The sequence below is a fragment of the Dictyostelium purpureum genome (assembly GCF_000190715.1).
Source record: "Dictyostelium purpureum unplaced genomic scaffold DICPUscaffold_292, whole genome shotgun sequence".
Classification (NCBI taxonomy): domain Eukaryota; phylum Evosea; class Eumycetozoa; order Dictyosteliales; family Dictyosteliaceae; genus Dictyostelium; species Dictyostelium purpureum.
The window spans coordinates 1-12,741 of record NW_003519628.1 but is presented as its reverse complement, the minus strand read 5'-3'; the positions used below and the strand labels follow the sequence as shown (position 1 = coordinate 12,741).

At 23.1% G+C, this 12,741-nt stretch overlaps 5 protein-coding genes across 5 annotated transcripts; all 5 read right to left on the bottom strand.

Annotated features, from left to right (window-relative positions):
- Window positions 1–825: 825 nt before the first annotated feature.
- DICPUDRAFT_82355 (uncharacterized protein) lies at window positions 826–1,559 on the bottom strand (the record flags this gene model as incomplete). The annotated part of the gene is made up of 3 exons (XM_003291648.1): window positions 826–1,124; window positions 1,195–1,465; window positions 1,536–1,559. The coding sequence occupies 3 exons, from the start codon at window positions 1,557–1,559 to the stop codon at window positions 826–828; spliced, it is 594 nt and encodes a 197-aa protein (XP_003291696.1).
- Window positions 1,560–2,102: 543 nt separating this feature from the next.
- Window positions 2,103–4,617, bottom strand: ABCG23 (uncharacterized protein; the record flags this gene model as incomplete). The annotated part of the gene is made up of 6 exons (XM_003291647.1): window positions 2,103–2,421; window positions 2,495–2,830; window positions 2,901–3,360; window positions 3,421–3,983; window positions 4,054–4,354; window positions 4,456–4,617. 6 exons carry the CDS (start codon window positions 4,615–4,617, stop codon window positions 2,126–2,128), a joined length of 2,118 nt encoding a protein of 705 aa, XP_003291695.1. The 3' UTR covers window positions 2,103–2,125.
- Window positions 4,618–5,183: 566 nt separating this feature from the next.
- Window positions 5,184–8,233, bottom strand: DICPUDRAFT_82353 (uncharacterized protein; the record flags this gene model as incomplete). The annotated part of the gene is made up of 2 exons (XM_003291646.1): window positions 5,184–7,821; window positions 7,908–8,233. 2 exons carry the CDS (start codon window positions 8,231–8,233, stop codon window positions 5,184–5,186), a joined length of 2,964 nt encoding a protein of 987 aa, XP_003291694.1.
- A 237-nt stretch (window positions 8,234–8,470) lies between these two features.
- Window positions 8,471–9,215, bottom strand: DICPUDRAFT_82352 (uncharacterized protein; the record flags this gene model as incomplete). Its single annotated transcript, XM_003291645.1, has 2 exons — window positions 8,471–8,561; window positions 8,641–9,215. The coding sequence occupies 2 exons, from the start codon at window positions 9,213–9,215 to the stop codon at window positions 8,471–8,473; spliced, it is 666 nt and encodes a 221-aa protein (XP_003291693.1).
- A 443-nt stretch (window positions 9,216–9,658) lies between these two features.
- Window positions 9,659–11,551, bottom strand: DICPUDRAFT_92720 (uncharacterized protein). Its single transcript, XM_003291644.1, has 2 exons — window positions 11,221–11,551; window positions 9,659–10,953 (listed from the first exon to the last, which is right to left on the bottom strand). Exon 2 carries the CDS (start codon window positions 10,754–10,756, stop codon window positions 9,677–9,679), a length of 1,080 nt encoding a protein of 359 aa, XP_003291692.1. The 5' UTR covers window positions 10,757–10,953; window positions 11,221–11,551; the 3' UTR covers window positions 9,659–9,676.
- Between the last annotated feature and the right edge of the window lie 1,190 nt (window positions 11,552–12,741).

The window sequence follows — 12,741 nt, the reverse complement described above, 5'->3', positions numbered from 1 at the left end:
AATAAGTGATACTGTAGGTATTTAATTCTCTATATATTTCTAAATATAATTTTAAATAATAAATTGACATAATTTTAGAAAACCCATCAATTTTTTAAAACAAATATTGAAATTGTAGTAAATGGTGGTGGTGTTGGTATTGTTGAATTTAGCAATGATAAGCTTCCACTAGAAAGCCATACAGTTACCAATATTGAACTTTTCCAAAAAGATTTAAAAGGCTCTCCGCTATCCATCAAAAATACAGGAAGTACAACCATAACATGTAGAATGTTTTAAAACAGATAAAAAATATTTTTTGTAAATTAATAATATAATTTGTTTTTAATTTATACAAACAATAAATAAATTTATTAATTAAAATACAAAATTAAGTAATAAAACTATTTATAGGTATAAAAATAACTATAAATTTTGAATATTTTAATAACTTTTTTATATTAATAATCATTTGAAATCTTTGTATTATTTTAAAGACTATTAAATATGAAAATTATAATATTTAAATCTGATTATTATTTTATGAAAACAATAGAATTAGAAGTATAAATAATAATATATAATATATACTAAATAATAAAATAAAAATTTATTTTAATTTAAATACAAGGAATAAATAAATAGGGTTTTCTTCTTAGATGCCAATGAATGATCCTAAGGAATAGGGACTTCTTAATCATATCTATTGGCCCATTCTTCACATGATTCTGGGTTTATTAAAATAATAATATTTTAAATAAAATAATTATATAAAAAAATTCAACTTTTTTTATTTTATTATTTTCAATATATATTTTTTATTTTTAATCTATTTGTGCATAAAGATTATAATGGAGTGTTTTTAACACTTTCGAAATATTTTTGTAATTGTGGAAGTGAAGTAAAGTATTTTCTTAATTCTTCAAGTTTTGGATAGCTGTTACGATCTGTAAGATAACCTAAAAGATCAATGTAGTTGTACACGAGAAAAGCATCAAAGTCAGCAAGAGTATAGTCATCCCCTCCAGCAATATATTTGTTTTCATTTAATTTCTTTTCATAAACATCAAGGAAGAGGTGTAACTTATTGTTCTTTTTGTATTCTTCTTTGGCACTATCATTGCCTCCAAAGGTAGCTGCTAATACTATTGTTTTTAATAAAAAGTTAATATCACTCAGAAAAATATTTTATTTTTTATATATTTTCTAACTTACATGGGTTGAGAGTATCCCAAACAGAATCGACTATTTCATCAACTTTAGCTTGTTCAACTAAACTTTTACCGTGGATTTTGTGTTTGTTGGCAAGATAACGGGCGATGGCATGGGTTTGGGCTAATTTGATTTCATCATCAACATAGTATGGAACTTGGCCAAAGGTGGTTTCTGGTTTAATTTGCTCATTTGAAGTAGTATCTATTTCAAAATCGACTTTAAGATAATGTAACAAAGCAACAACAAATTGACCTCTACCTCTAACTGGATACTATTAAATATAATGAATTAGTATGAAAAAAATATAATCTTTTTTTTTTTTAATTAAATTTAATATTTACATAATAAACTTTTGGAACTGACATTTTAATTTATTTTATATTTTACTATTTGTATTTATATATTAATATTATATTTATAATTGGAATGAATAAAAATAAATTAAAAAATTTGGATTTTATAGAGATCTGATTTTATTATTAAATTAAAAAATTAAAAAAAAATTAAAAAAAAATGTTTCCAGAATCAAATATCTTTTTTTATTTTTTAATTTTTGTTAATTATAATAATAATTTTTTTATATTATAAAATAAAAAAAAAATAGATATTTTGATTCTATTTCTAACACGTCTAAATGTTTTTGTAAATTTAAAATTTTCATTTTATTTTTTTATATATTTTTTATATATTTTTTATTCATATTTATTCTAAATTAATTTCGAGAATCTTTATCAGTTATTTTAGTATAATCTAAAAAATACTTTAAAAATATCTTTTACTCATAATAATGAAATTTAAAAAAAATTTTAAAAAAATAAAAAATTAAATTATCATTCGAGAAAAAAAAAAATAGAAAAATAGAAAAATAGAAAAATAAAAATGAAAATAGAAAGAAAAATATAAATTTTAAATAAAATATACATTATATAAACTATTTTTTTATTTTATTCATTAGATTTTTAATATTGAATTTAAAACGACTATTTTTTTGTCTTAATTTAACCAAATGAATAATTACAAAAAACCAGAGAATAAGGGCGGCAAATATAATTACAAATGGTCTCCAAATATCTATATGAGAGAAAGGTAAATCTTTGATCATTACAGCTCTTAATGCTTTCCAAGCCCAGGTCGTGGGCATTATATATGTTGCCCATGTAAACCATGAGGGTATTGCCTCCAAAGGCCAAATAGTACCAGATACAAAAAACAATGTAAAAAACACCCCTAAATAATTATAAAAAATGAGAATTAATATATTAAAATTATTTATAGTTTTGACCCTATTTTAATACAATACCTAATGAAATTTGAACTCCATCCACCTCTTCTTCACAAAATATACTAAATAATATACCATACTCCACACCAATAGTTTCTATCATATAGAGTATTAAATATACCAATACAATATTACCTCTAACAGGTACATTGAAAGCAAAGTGACCTAACAACAAAATGACTGAGTTTTGAATAAATAATATTACACAATTACACATAATATATCCAACAATATTTGAACCTGCTGATACTCCATAGCTGAATAATCTGTCCATACACCCATTATTTCTTTCTTTAATTAATTGAATTTCCATATATACCATTGCATGAACAAATATAATTGCTGGTATTATTGCTATATTATATTAAAAAAAGATATTATTAATATATAATTAATTTTAGATTATAATTATAAAACTATTTACCAGGACCTAAAAACCATGTAAAATCAGAATTTCCATCGAAAACTTGTACTGTTTCTGTAATTGGATATATTTTAACACCGGAATCATTTGATAATTTTATAAAAGCATTTTGCAGAGATTGCATAATTAAAACTGTGATCTGTTGATTTGATTCATCTAAATAAGGAATAACTTCTGAATTAGGTAAAGATACATCCGATGGATTGAAGTATCTATTGATAACACCATCTGAAAAGTTTTTTGGAATCTCGATAAAACCACATAATTTACTATTTCTTATATCCCCAATAGCAGTATCTATCTGTGTCAAATTGTGCATATTAAATGTTGGTCCCCTACTAAGCTCTTCGATGAGCATCTTGCCAAAGGTCCCACTATCGTGATTAATAAAACCAAAGGGTACACTATGAGGTACACTTCCTATTGTGATAAAAAATAAAATACATAGAAGAGTGGGTGACTTTAAAAAGTTAATAAATCGAAATTTTTATGTTTTAAATATATAATATTTTAAACTTACAACTATTAAAAGTACCAACAATAACTTTACCCTACGAACAGATAGTAAAGCTCTTTTAAAAACAGCATATGAATGAGAAAATTTCTTTTTAATTATATCTAACCTCGTAACTTTTTTCTGGTTTTTTGATTCGGTTGCTGTATTATTATTCCTGCTCATTGTAATTTCTTGTAGGCCACTATTCATCAATAATGAATTGTTGTTGTCTCCAACTACGACCTTATTTTTTTCAATAACACCTCCATCTAAAGTTTGAACCTCTATTTGATCTATTGGTGAAATTGCTCCACATACTTTAAAGTAAACCTCCTCTAAAAATGTACACTTATATTTTGTAAGTAATTCACCTGGGCTACCCTTCTCAATAATGGCGCCATCCCTTAACAATAAAATACTATCTGCCTGTCTTGCTTCCTCAATATAATGTGTGGTTATTAATATTGTTACATTTTGATTTTTAGATAAATGGTTTAAATGCTCCCAAATCCTCTTTGAAATTAAAGGATCAATACCAACTGTTGGTTCATCTAAATATAAGATTTTGGGGTCATGTAAAAAAGCAACTAAAAAATAATGATTAGAAAAAATAATTATAAATTTTAGTAATATTAATATTAATATTTTGATACAAACCTGCTAATGAAACCCTTCTTTTTTGGCCACCACTTAAAGTGTTTACAATTCGATTTTTATCTGGTAACCCTAGTAATGTAATAATTGAATCTCTTTTTTTTTTATACAACTCTTTATCCATACAATGAATATTTCCAAAAAAATCCAATGTTTCTCCTATGGTAAGCTCTAAATAAAGTGCACACTCTTGAGGAGCATACCCAACTAAAGAACCTGGGTAGTCAAAGTCTGGAGAGCTATACGGTTCTTTTCCAAAAATTAATACTCTACCTCCATCAGGGTACAATCTTCCCAATAGTGTCTATAATAAAATATAAAAATTAAAATTTGATTAATATTTAAAAAAAATAAAAAAATAAAAAAATAAAAAAAATATTTTTTTTTTATATTAAAATACGTTACTTTAATAATTGTAGTTTTACCTGATCCTGATGCACCTATTAGTGCACAAACACTTCCCTCTTCTATACTAAAATTTATATTATCCAATACTTTAAAGTCACCATAACCTCTAGTTAAATTTTCTACTCTAATGGAACTATCTTCATTTTTTAAACTATCCATTTTTTTATACTGCAACTAAAAATACAAACTATAATAAAAAAAAAAAATTAATTTTTTTTCTTGTTATATTTTAATTAATAATTAATATATTTATAAATTTGAAAAAAAAATTAAAAAAAAATATAAATAAAATTAAAAATACTCGTTTAGTTATCTTATATTCAGATATAAATATTCACTAATGATAAAATATAAATTTAAATTGTGTGGTAAATTTTTAATAAAATTACTATTTATCTGTAATATTTCACCCCTTTTTTTTATTTAATTAATGTTATGTATTTACATAAAAAAAAAACAATTTTCATCTTTAATTAAAAAACCCCCCTCTTACTTTTTGGGATTAAAGTTGCTATTGATAATTAAATAATTTTTTATCAATAAAAATAAAAAAACTACAATTATTTTACAAAAATAGATCCAGATTTTAACTGTTTGAATATAAATAGAAAAAAAATTATACAAAAAAAAAAAAGTAGTTTGTGATTCACACAGTAATTATTTTTAATTATTTTAATTGTTTTTTTTTGTTTATTTTTTTTTTTTTTTTTTTTTTTTTCTTTTTCTTAATTTATATCTTTTCTTTTCTTTGATGAAGCAGATGAAGATTTTGATTTACTATTTTTAATTGTAGTTGATGCTGAGGCACTATCATTTGAAGCAGTCTCCATTGGAGCAGCTGATGGTTGTTGCTCTTCATCTAAATTATCAAAAAAGTTTTTCATTGAAGAGAATTTATTATTATTTAAACTTGTATTCTTTACATTATTGTTATTTGTATTATCTTGGGTTTCATCTATATTATTACTACTATTTATATTTTCATCTACATTATTTATATTTTCGTCTTTATTAACTGATTGTTGTTGTTGTGGTTGTTGTTCTTTTTTAACTAAATTATTATTATTAACTAAAATAGAATCCATATATTTTTGATAAATATTTTGAACACCTGGCATAATATGTGAAGCAGCACCAAAAATATCTTGAGTTGATGGAAGTTTGGTGAAAATTTCTTTACCAATAAACATTGATTCTTCTTTTTCTTTTTCTTCTTGTTCTTCTTTTGTAATAGCAGTAGTAGAGGTAACTTTTTGTCTCTTACTATCTTTATTTTTAATATAGTTTTGAGTTTGGACATATTGGTTAATAACACCTGAACCTGATGGAATTAAACCAATATCTGAGAAACCAGATTGAGTAGTATTTGGATCTTTGTAAGTTGTGAAACCATAAATTAAATTATCGCTTGTGATACAAAGTATACAATCATATTGATCATCTTTAGAGAATAAAATTTGATCGACTACTTGACTCTTTGGTACTGGTACTAATGTATTAAATAATAATTGATGATTTTTATTTGAAAAAATCATAATACGATTTCTTGATGACTCTGGTGATAAAGCATAATAGTCTTGGCAAACTGTGAAAGGTTTAATAGCGAAATTATAGACTCTTGTTGGTTTTTTGGTTGAAAGATCCCAAACAATAGCACCATTTTCTTTATAACTAACCAAAATTTGGTTATTATCTATAAAAGTTAATTCGGAAACAATGTGACGTGAGGAAAAAGATAATACATCAATTGGTGCATTTGTTTTAGTTGCCCAAAGTGTGACGAGATGATCACAAGCAACGGCATAAATGGAACCATCTTGGGAGAAAGCAGAGGCTTTGCAAGCTAAATTTCTATAGGATGATTCATAGTAACAGGTCCAGTAAGATTTTTCAACTTTGGTTTCACCATCTAAAGCCTCCATTGATTGTTTCTTCCAAAGCTTGAAATCTTTTTCAGAGGTAGTTAATAAAATGTTGTCAGTTGGATGGAAAGACATTGATAAAATATTGGTTTGGTGTGGTGACATAATTGAAAAAGTATTTTTACAGCCAACATTATCAAAGGTTTCCCAGAATTTTAATATTTGATCTTTGAGTACTACTTTAGATTCTAATTTATCTGGTGATTGTTGACTGAATGATTCGAATGAGACAAATAAAGGTTTACCCTTGTGGAATGCTAATGGTCCAACGTTGGATTGTTCTAATGCCAATTTAGTTGGATTAAAAGTTGGGTTTAAATTATTACCTTTTGATTTTTTAGTAGAGATATCAGTATTTCTTGGTGGTGAAACGATAACTTCTTTTTCGACTCTGTCTTTTTTAATATTATAAAATTGAATAACACCATTCTTTTGACCGCTAAAGATTAAATTGTTTGTAATTGGTTCGATGAAACTTGTTACTTTATTTTCAGAGCTTTGTTGTTGCTTATTATTTGATTGACCTTGTAAACCAGTGATGATTGAGCATGACTTGTAATCTGAAACATTTAAAACTTGAACTTTATTATTTGAAAGAGTGACTACTAAAAGTTGTGATAATGGATCACAATTGATGTGAACTATAGCACCACCTAAACGTGGTAATACCTTTCTTCTCATAGTTGAAACTGTCCAAATTGCAAGAGTATTTTCATATGCACCTGTAAATAAAAGAGTACCATCATAATTGAAATAACTTGAAATTAATGGAGTTGAATGCCAATGATTATATGATGAAAAAGAAATTTGATTTTGTTCTTTGCTATAGCTGACAAAGTTTAATCTACCTAAAGTTGTACCGAAAGAAATTGACATATTATTATTTGATGATGAGGCGCTGAATACTGGAACTACTGAGAGTGAGGTAATGTGATATTCTGATTTATAAAATTTGCTAACAACAATAGATGATTGTTCTAAGTTTAATACTTGGATAAATGATTTATTGGCAACAACTAAAAAGTTACCGTCTCTGGAAATTGAAATGAATTGAATTTGTTTAATTGTATTATTGGCTAATGATTTGGCTGGTTCACTAGTTGATCTATTATATTTGAAAAGTTCCCCATCTTCGGTAATAAAGTAAATAATATTTTGATTTACTGGGCAAATTAAAAATTTATTAATCTTGCTTTTACCAACTGAAACGACTTTATTGTTATTCTCTTCGAATGGGATGATTGATTTTTTATTAATATCGTATTGATAAAATTTACCCAATGAACTTGATAAATAAATGGTCATACTATTTGATAATCCACCTGTTGATGTTATATATGTAATCATTTCATTGTTTGTTTCTAATGAAGCTTGAGATTTTAATTGACCTGAATTTGGGTTATAAATTTTAATTGTATTATTATTTGATAATAATAAATTGCTAATGGAAATTAAAAAAATGTAAATAAAAAACAAATTAATATTTATTTATAACTATATATTAATATTGATTTTATTTATACATACTTTTGGTCAATTAAAATTGGTGGAATATTGATGAATGAACCACCTGATTTTAAGTTCATATCAAACCATTCATTTTCATTTATCTTTTCTAAAGATTTATCACCTGATGTTGGACGAATATATTCTTCTTCGACAACTGCTTTTTTTGATTCAACAACTTTTTTAGTTGATGATGATGATTTAATTTCTTTAGTTGCAGATGATTTTGTGGTTGTGGCTGTGGTTGATGGTGTTACTTTTTTACTTGTAGTAGTTGTTACTTTAGTTTGTTTTTCAGTGGTAGCTGTAGTACCCTTTTTAGTTGGTTTTGCTGCAGGAACTACCATCGCTTTTTTATTCTATTTATTTATTTAATAAAAAAAAAAAAAAAAACAATCTTAAATGAAAAAGAAAAAAACGAAAATATTCTTTTTACGCACAAAAAAAAAAAAAAAAAAAATTTTAAAAACATAAAAAAAAAAAAAAAAAATAAAAAAAAATTTTAAATAAAATAAAATTAAAAAAAAATAAAAATAAAAGGCAAAACCGATACTTTGTATATTTATATTTATTTATTTATATATTTATAATTGTTTTAAAACTTCAAGAGAAGTGTTATATTTAAATAAATTCTTTGAATCGCCTCCTACTTTAATTGAAACTGATGGTAAATTACTAAAAAAACGAAAAAAAATAAAAATAAAAATTAGTGTTAAAATTTTAAAATCATATGCACATATCTATAAAAACTTACTTTATTATATTATATAATGAAAATAAAATTGTAAAAATTTCTTGAACTCTTTCTTTCCAATCTGGTTGTAAAATATCTATTTTATTTAAAAGGGCAAAATGTCTAATTAAAGTGATGCATTCGTCTTCGTCGTCTCCTATGGTGTTGTTGTTGTTATTGTTGCTGTTATATCTTTCGATTTGATATTGTGATATTTTTTCAAAAACATATTTAAAATCTAATAATTTAAAACATTTGTCACAAACTGGTTTAACTGATTGAATTGTTAATGAGTTGTCAGTGCAATCGAATTGATTAAATAAAGCGTATTTTGTGAATTTATTGGTCATTATAATATCATTCTTTGATGTAAAACATGTGTAACAGTATTTTCCACTTTCAATACTTTGAAACTTTTCATCTAAGGCTTGCTTTAATTGGACTTTTTCTTTTTGAGTTTTAGCTAATGTTGATAATTCATTTATAAAATATCCTTTGGCTGAAATATTTGGTATTAAAGTTTTACATTTCTTTTTTACAATTTTAAATAACTCTTCGTATTGTTCTTCTAAATTTAATTCTTTATTTGATGACATCTTTATTTATATATGATATTTAAAAAAAAATAAGGTTTGTTGACCACACAAAATTAATTATAATTGTTTTTAAAAAAACGAAAAAAAAAAATAAAAAAATAAAATAAAATAAAATTTTTAAAAAATTATTTAGGTTTTTTTTTTTTTTTTTTTTTTTCCAGGTTTTAATTTAAATGGTTTTTAAAATAAAAAAAACTCAAATACCGGGTTTTTTTTTTTTTTTTTTAATTTTATTTTATTTATTTTTTTTTTACCTAAAAAAAAAAAAATGAACTTTTTTTTTCCCTTTTTTTTTTTTCTTTTACCCCCAGAAAAAAAAAAAAAAAAAAAATTTGGGGTTGTATTTAAAAACGAGCATTGAATAACAGCGGGAGCATTTTTGGTGTTGATAATATTATGTTTTTTTTTTTTTCTTTTTTTTTTTCTTTTTTTTTTTTTGTTTTGATTTTTTATTATATAAACTACATACAAAAGAATTTTGATTTTCTTGATTTTAATTTTGGTTTGTCACCTGATGGTATTAAACTATTATCTTTTTCAAATTGTTCAGCACAAGTTAAAAGATAACGGAAAGTATTTGAGGATTTATAACGGAAATAAGAATCATTGGCAATAACTTCTTGGATTTCTTTTTGTGATTTTTCAAAAATATTCGCGGTGATTTGGTTTTGGTCAATTTTCTTCTTTATTTCTATAAATGTCTTAAAATCTAAATTTACTTCCAACTCGGATGATGGGGTGAGGTATTTATCAAAAATATATAGACAGTTTTTAAGGTTAGTTTTTTGCATCATAGCTATTTCATTTTCAGAATCATCGTCGGTATCATCAGGGGTGGCCTCACGGGACACACGATTACCAGAAAGAAATTGACTCTTTCTTGATTGAATTTTTCTAGTTTGTGATGGTGATTTATTATTATTGTTATTATTTGTTGGTGTTGTTGATTGTGGTGATGTTGTTGATGGTGAGGTTGATGATGATGATGAGGCTTCATCATTTAATGAAGCACCATTTTTACGTGGGGTTGATGGTTCGCCATTATTGTTATTATTATTTTTATTGGATTGGGTATCAGAGTCACCAGTTGCAGTTTGATTTGGTGTAACTGATGGCATGGCAGGTGAATGAGATGTTTTACCATCTATATTCATCATCGTTATATCACGGTTTTGTGTTTCTGGTTGTGTTGATAATTGCTCTTGATTTATTTCAATAAATTTTTCTTTAAACTCCTTTGTCTCTTGCCAAAAGAGAACATGGTTGTGTGAATGTTCTTTTTCAGAGAATTGGATGAATATACGACGTGTTGTTTGATTGTTTAAGAGTAAACTAAGGTTGTTTAATGTCTGTTTACTGAATGGAATATCATCTTTATAGAACTCTATTAGAAGATCGTCATTATATATATTACTATTATTACTAACTTTATTTAATTTATCGGAGGTTGATGATTTTTTAATGTTCCCACTATTTGATTTTTTAATTTTATTATTACTATTATTTGATTGTTTTAATTTGATATTATTATCTTTTGTCATTTTATTATTTATATTTATTATTTATTATTTAAAAAACTATTTACAAAAATTTTATAATTGATTTAAAATTTTATTATTATTATTGAATTTTTTTTTTTTTACCTATCTAATTTTAATTATTAGTTATTGTTTATTTTTTAATTAATTATTAATTTTATTAAAAATTATAATATTATGTTAAAAAAAAAAAAGAAAATCTAAATAAGGTTAAAATTTAAAAATTAAAATATTTTTAAAAAATAAAAAAGAGAAAAAAAAAAAGGAGAAATCAATTAGTAATCTATTTTTATACATCCATTTAATTATATTTGTATGAGGTGGTGTGTTTTTTAATTTGTTTTTTTTTTAAAAAAAAATTGTGTGTATGTGAGATTGTGTGTGATTATTAATTATTAAAATTTTGGTTCTTTGTTGAAATTAAATTATTAAATAAATAAATAAATAAATAAATAAATAATTATTACTTTTTAAAATACAATACACTATTATGTAGTATTATTATTTCTGCTATTAATGTACATATAATATTAATATATCTTTTATATTATTATTATTTAATAATTTTTTGCTAATTATTTATTCTTTTTTTTAAAATGTTATTGGGTTAATATATAGTTATATATAACGCAACCTAAAAAAAAAAAAAATAAAATAAAAATTGATTGAATATAATATAAAAAAAAAAACTATGTATTTAATTAATTAATGGTTTAACCCAAACCCAAAAATCTTTTTTTTCTCTCCTTAAAAAATTGGGTCTTTTTTACTTAACACCGGCCAAAATATCTTTTAAATCTTTTTTTGTTTTTCTAGTTAGGGGGGGAAAAAAATACACCCGTGATAAATATATTTTTTTTAAATTTAGTAATAAAAAAAAAAAAAAAAAAATAATAAAAATAAAATAATATAAAATAAAATTATAATTTTAAAAAAGAAAATAATATTATCAAATTAAAATTTAAAAAAACAAAAACAAAAAAAAAAAGAAATAAACAAAAACAATATTAGATATAAAAAACAACAATAAATTAAGCTAGATATAAACTATCTTTTTTGAAAATGTGTGAGTGTGGGTTTATTTATTTAATTATATGAGAGATAAATATACACACTGACATATAAAAAAACACACATTTTTTTTTTTTTTTTATGTTTGTGTGTATTATTAACACATTTAAGTGCAGCATTGTGATGGTTATTTATGAGTGAGGGAAAAAAGGAAATAAAGTTGTATCCATATTAATTCAATATCACACACAGAAAAAAATATTTATATATATGTATATATATTTGTGTTTGTATGTATATAAAAATTAATATAATATTATTATTATAATATTATTATTATTATTATTATTATTATTATTATTATTTATTATTATTTACCCCCTTTATTGTTTTTTATACAATACTGATATTAATTAATAGGGTGGTAATAGTAGCAGTAATAGTATTAGTAGTTATATAAATTGAGTGAGTGAGTAAGTGAAAGTTAAAATAATTGATAACAAGTTGTTATTATTTTTATTATTATCTACTAACTAGACTATATATTTTAAAAGATTTTAATTCCAATATATTTTGTAAAGTTAATTTAAATATTATAAACTTTAATATTTCGAATAAAAGAAATAAATGGAAATTTAAAATAAAATAAAATATTTTAAAAAAAAAATAAAAATTTTAATGTATATATATAATATAACTAATATCTATTATTCCCAATATATCATTTTTTTTTTTGTTTTTTTTTTTTGATGGATGTGTGCAAATGTTATTTAAAGTGAAAAACAAACAAAATAGTTTATAATAACAAAAAAACAAGATAATAATCATATACATATATGTGCATGATTTAAATTGAACAATAAGTATTAATATTATTTAATATGAATGAGGTGAATTAAATGACGATAATAGATGCATCAAATTATTATTGTTATTGTTTTTGTTATCTGTTTTATGTTGCTGTTGTTATTTCTATA

Excerpts from the sequence above, each read along its gene's own strand:
- DICPUDRAFT_92720 (XM_003291644.1), bottom strand. The coding sequence starts at position 10,756 with ATGACAAAAGATAATAATATCAAATTAAAACAATCAAATAATAGTAAT.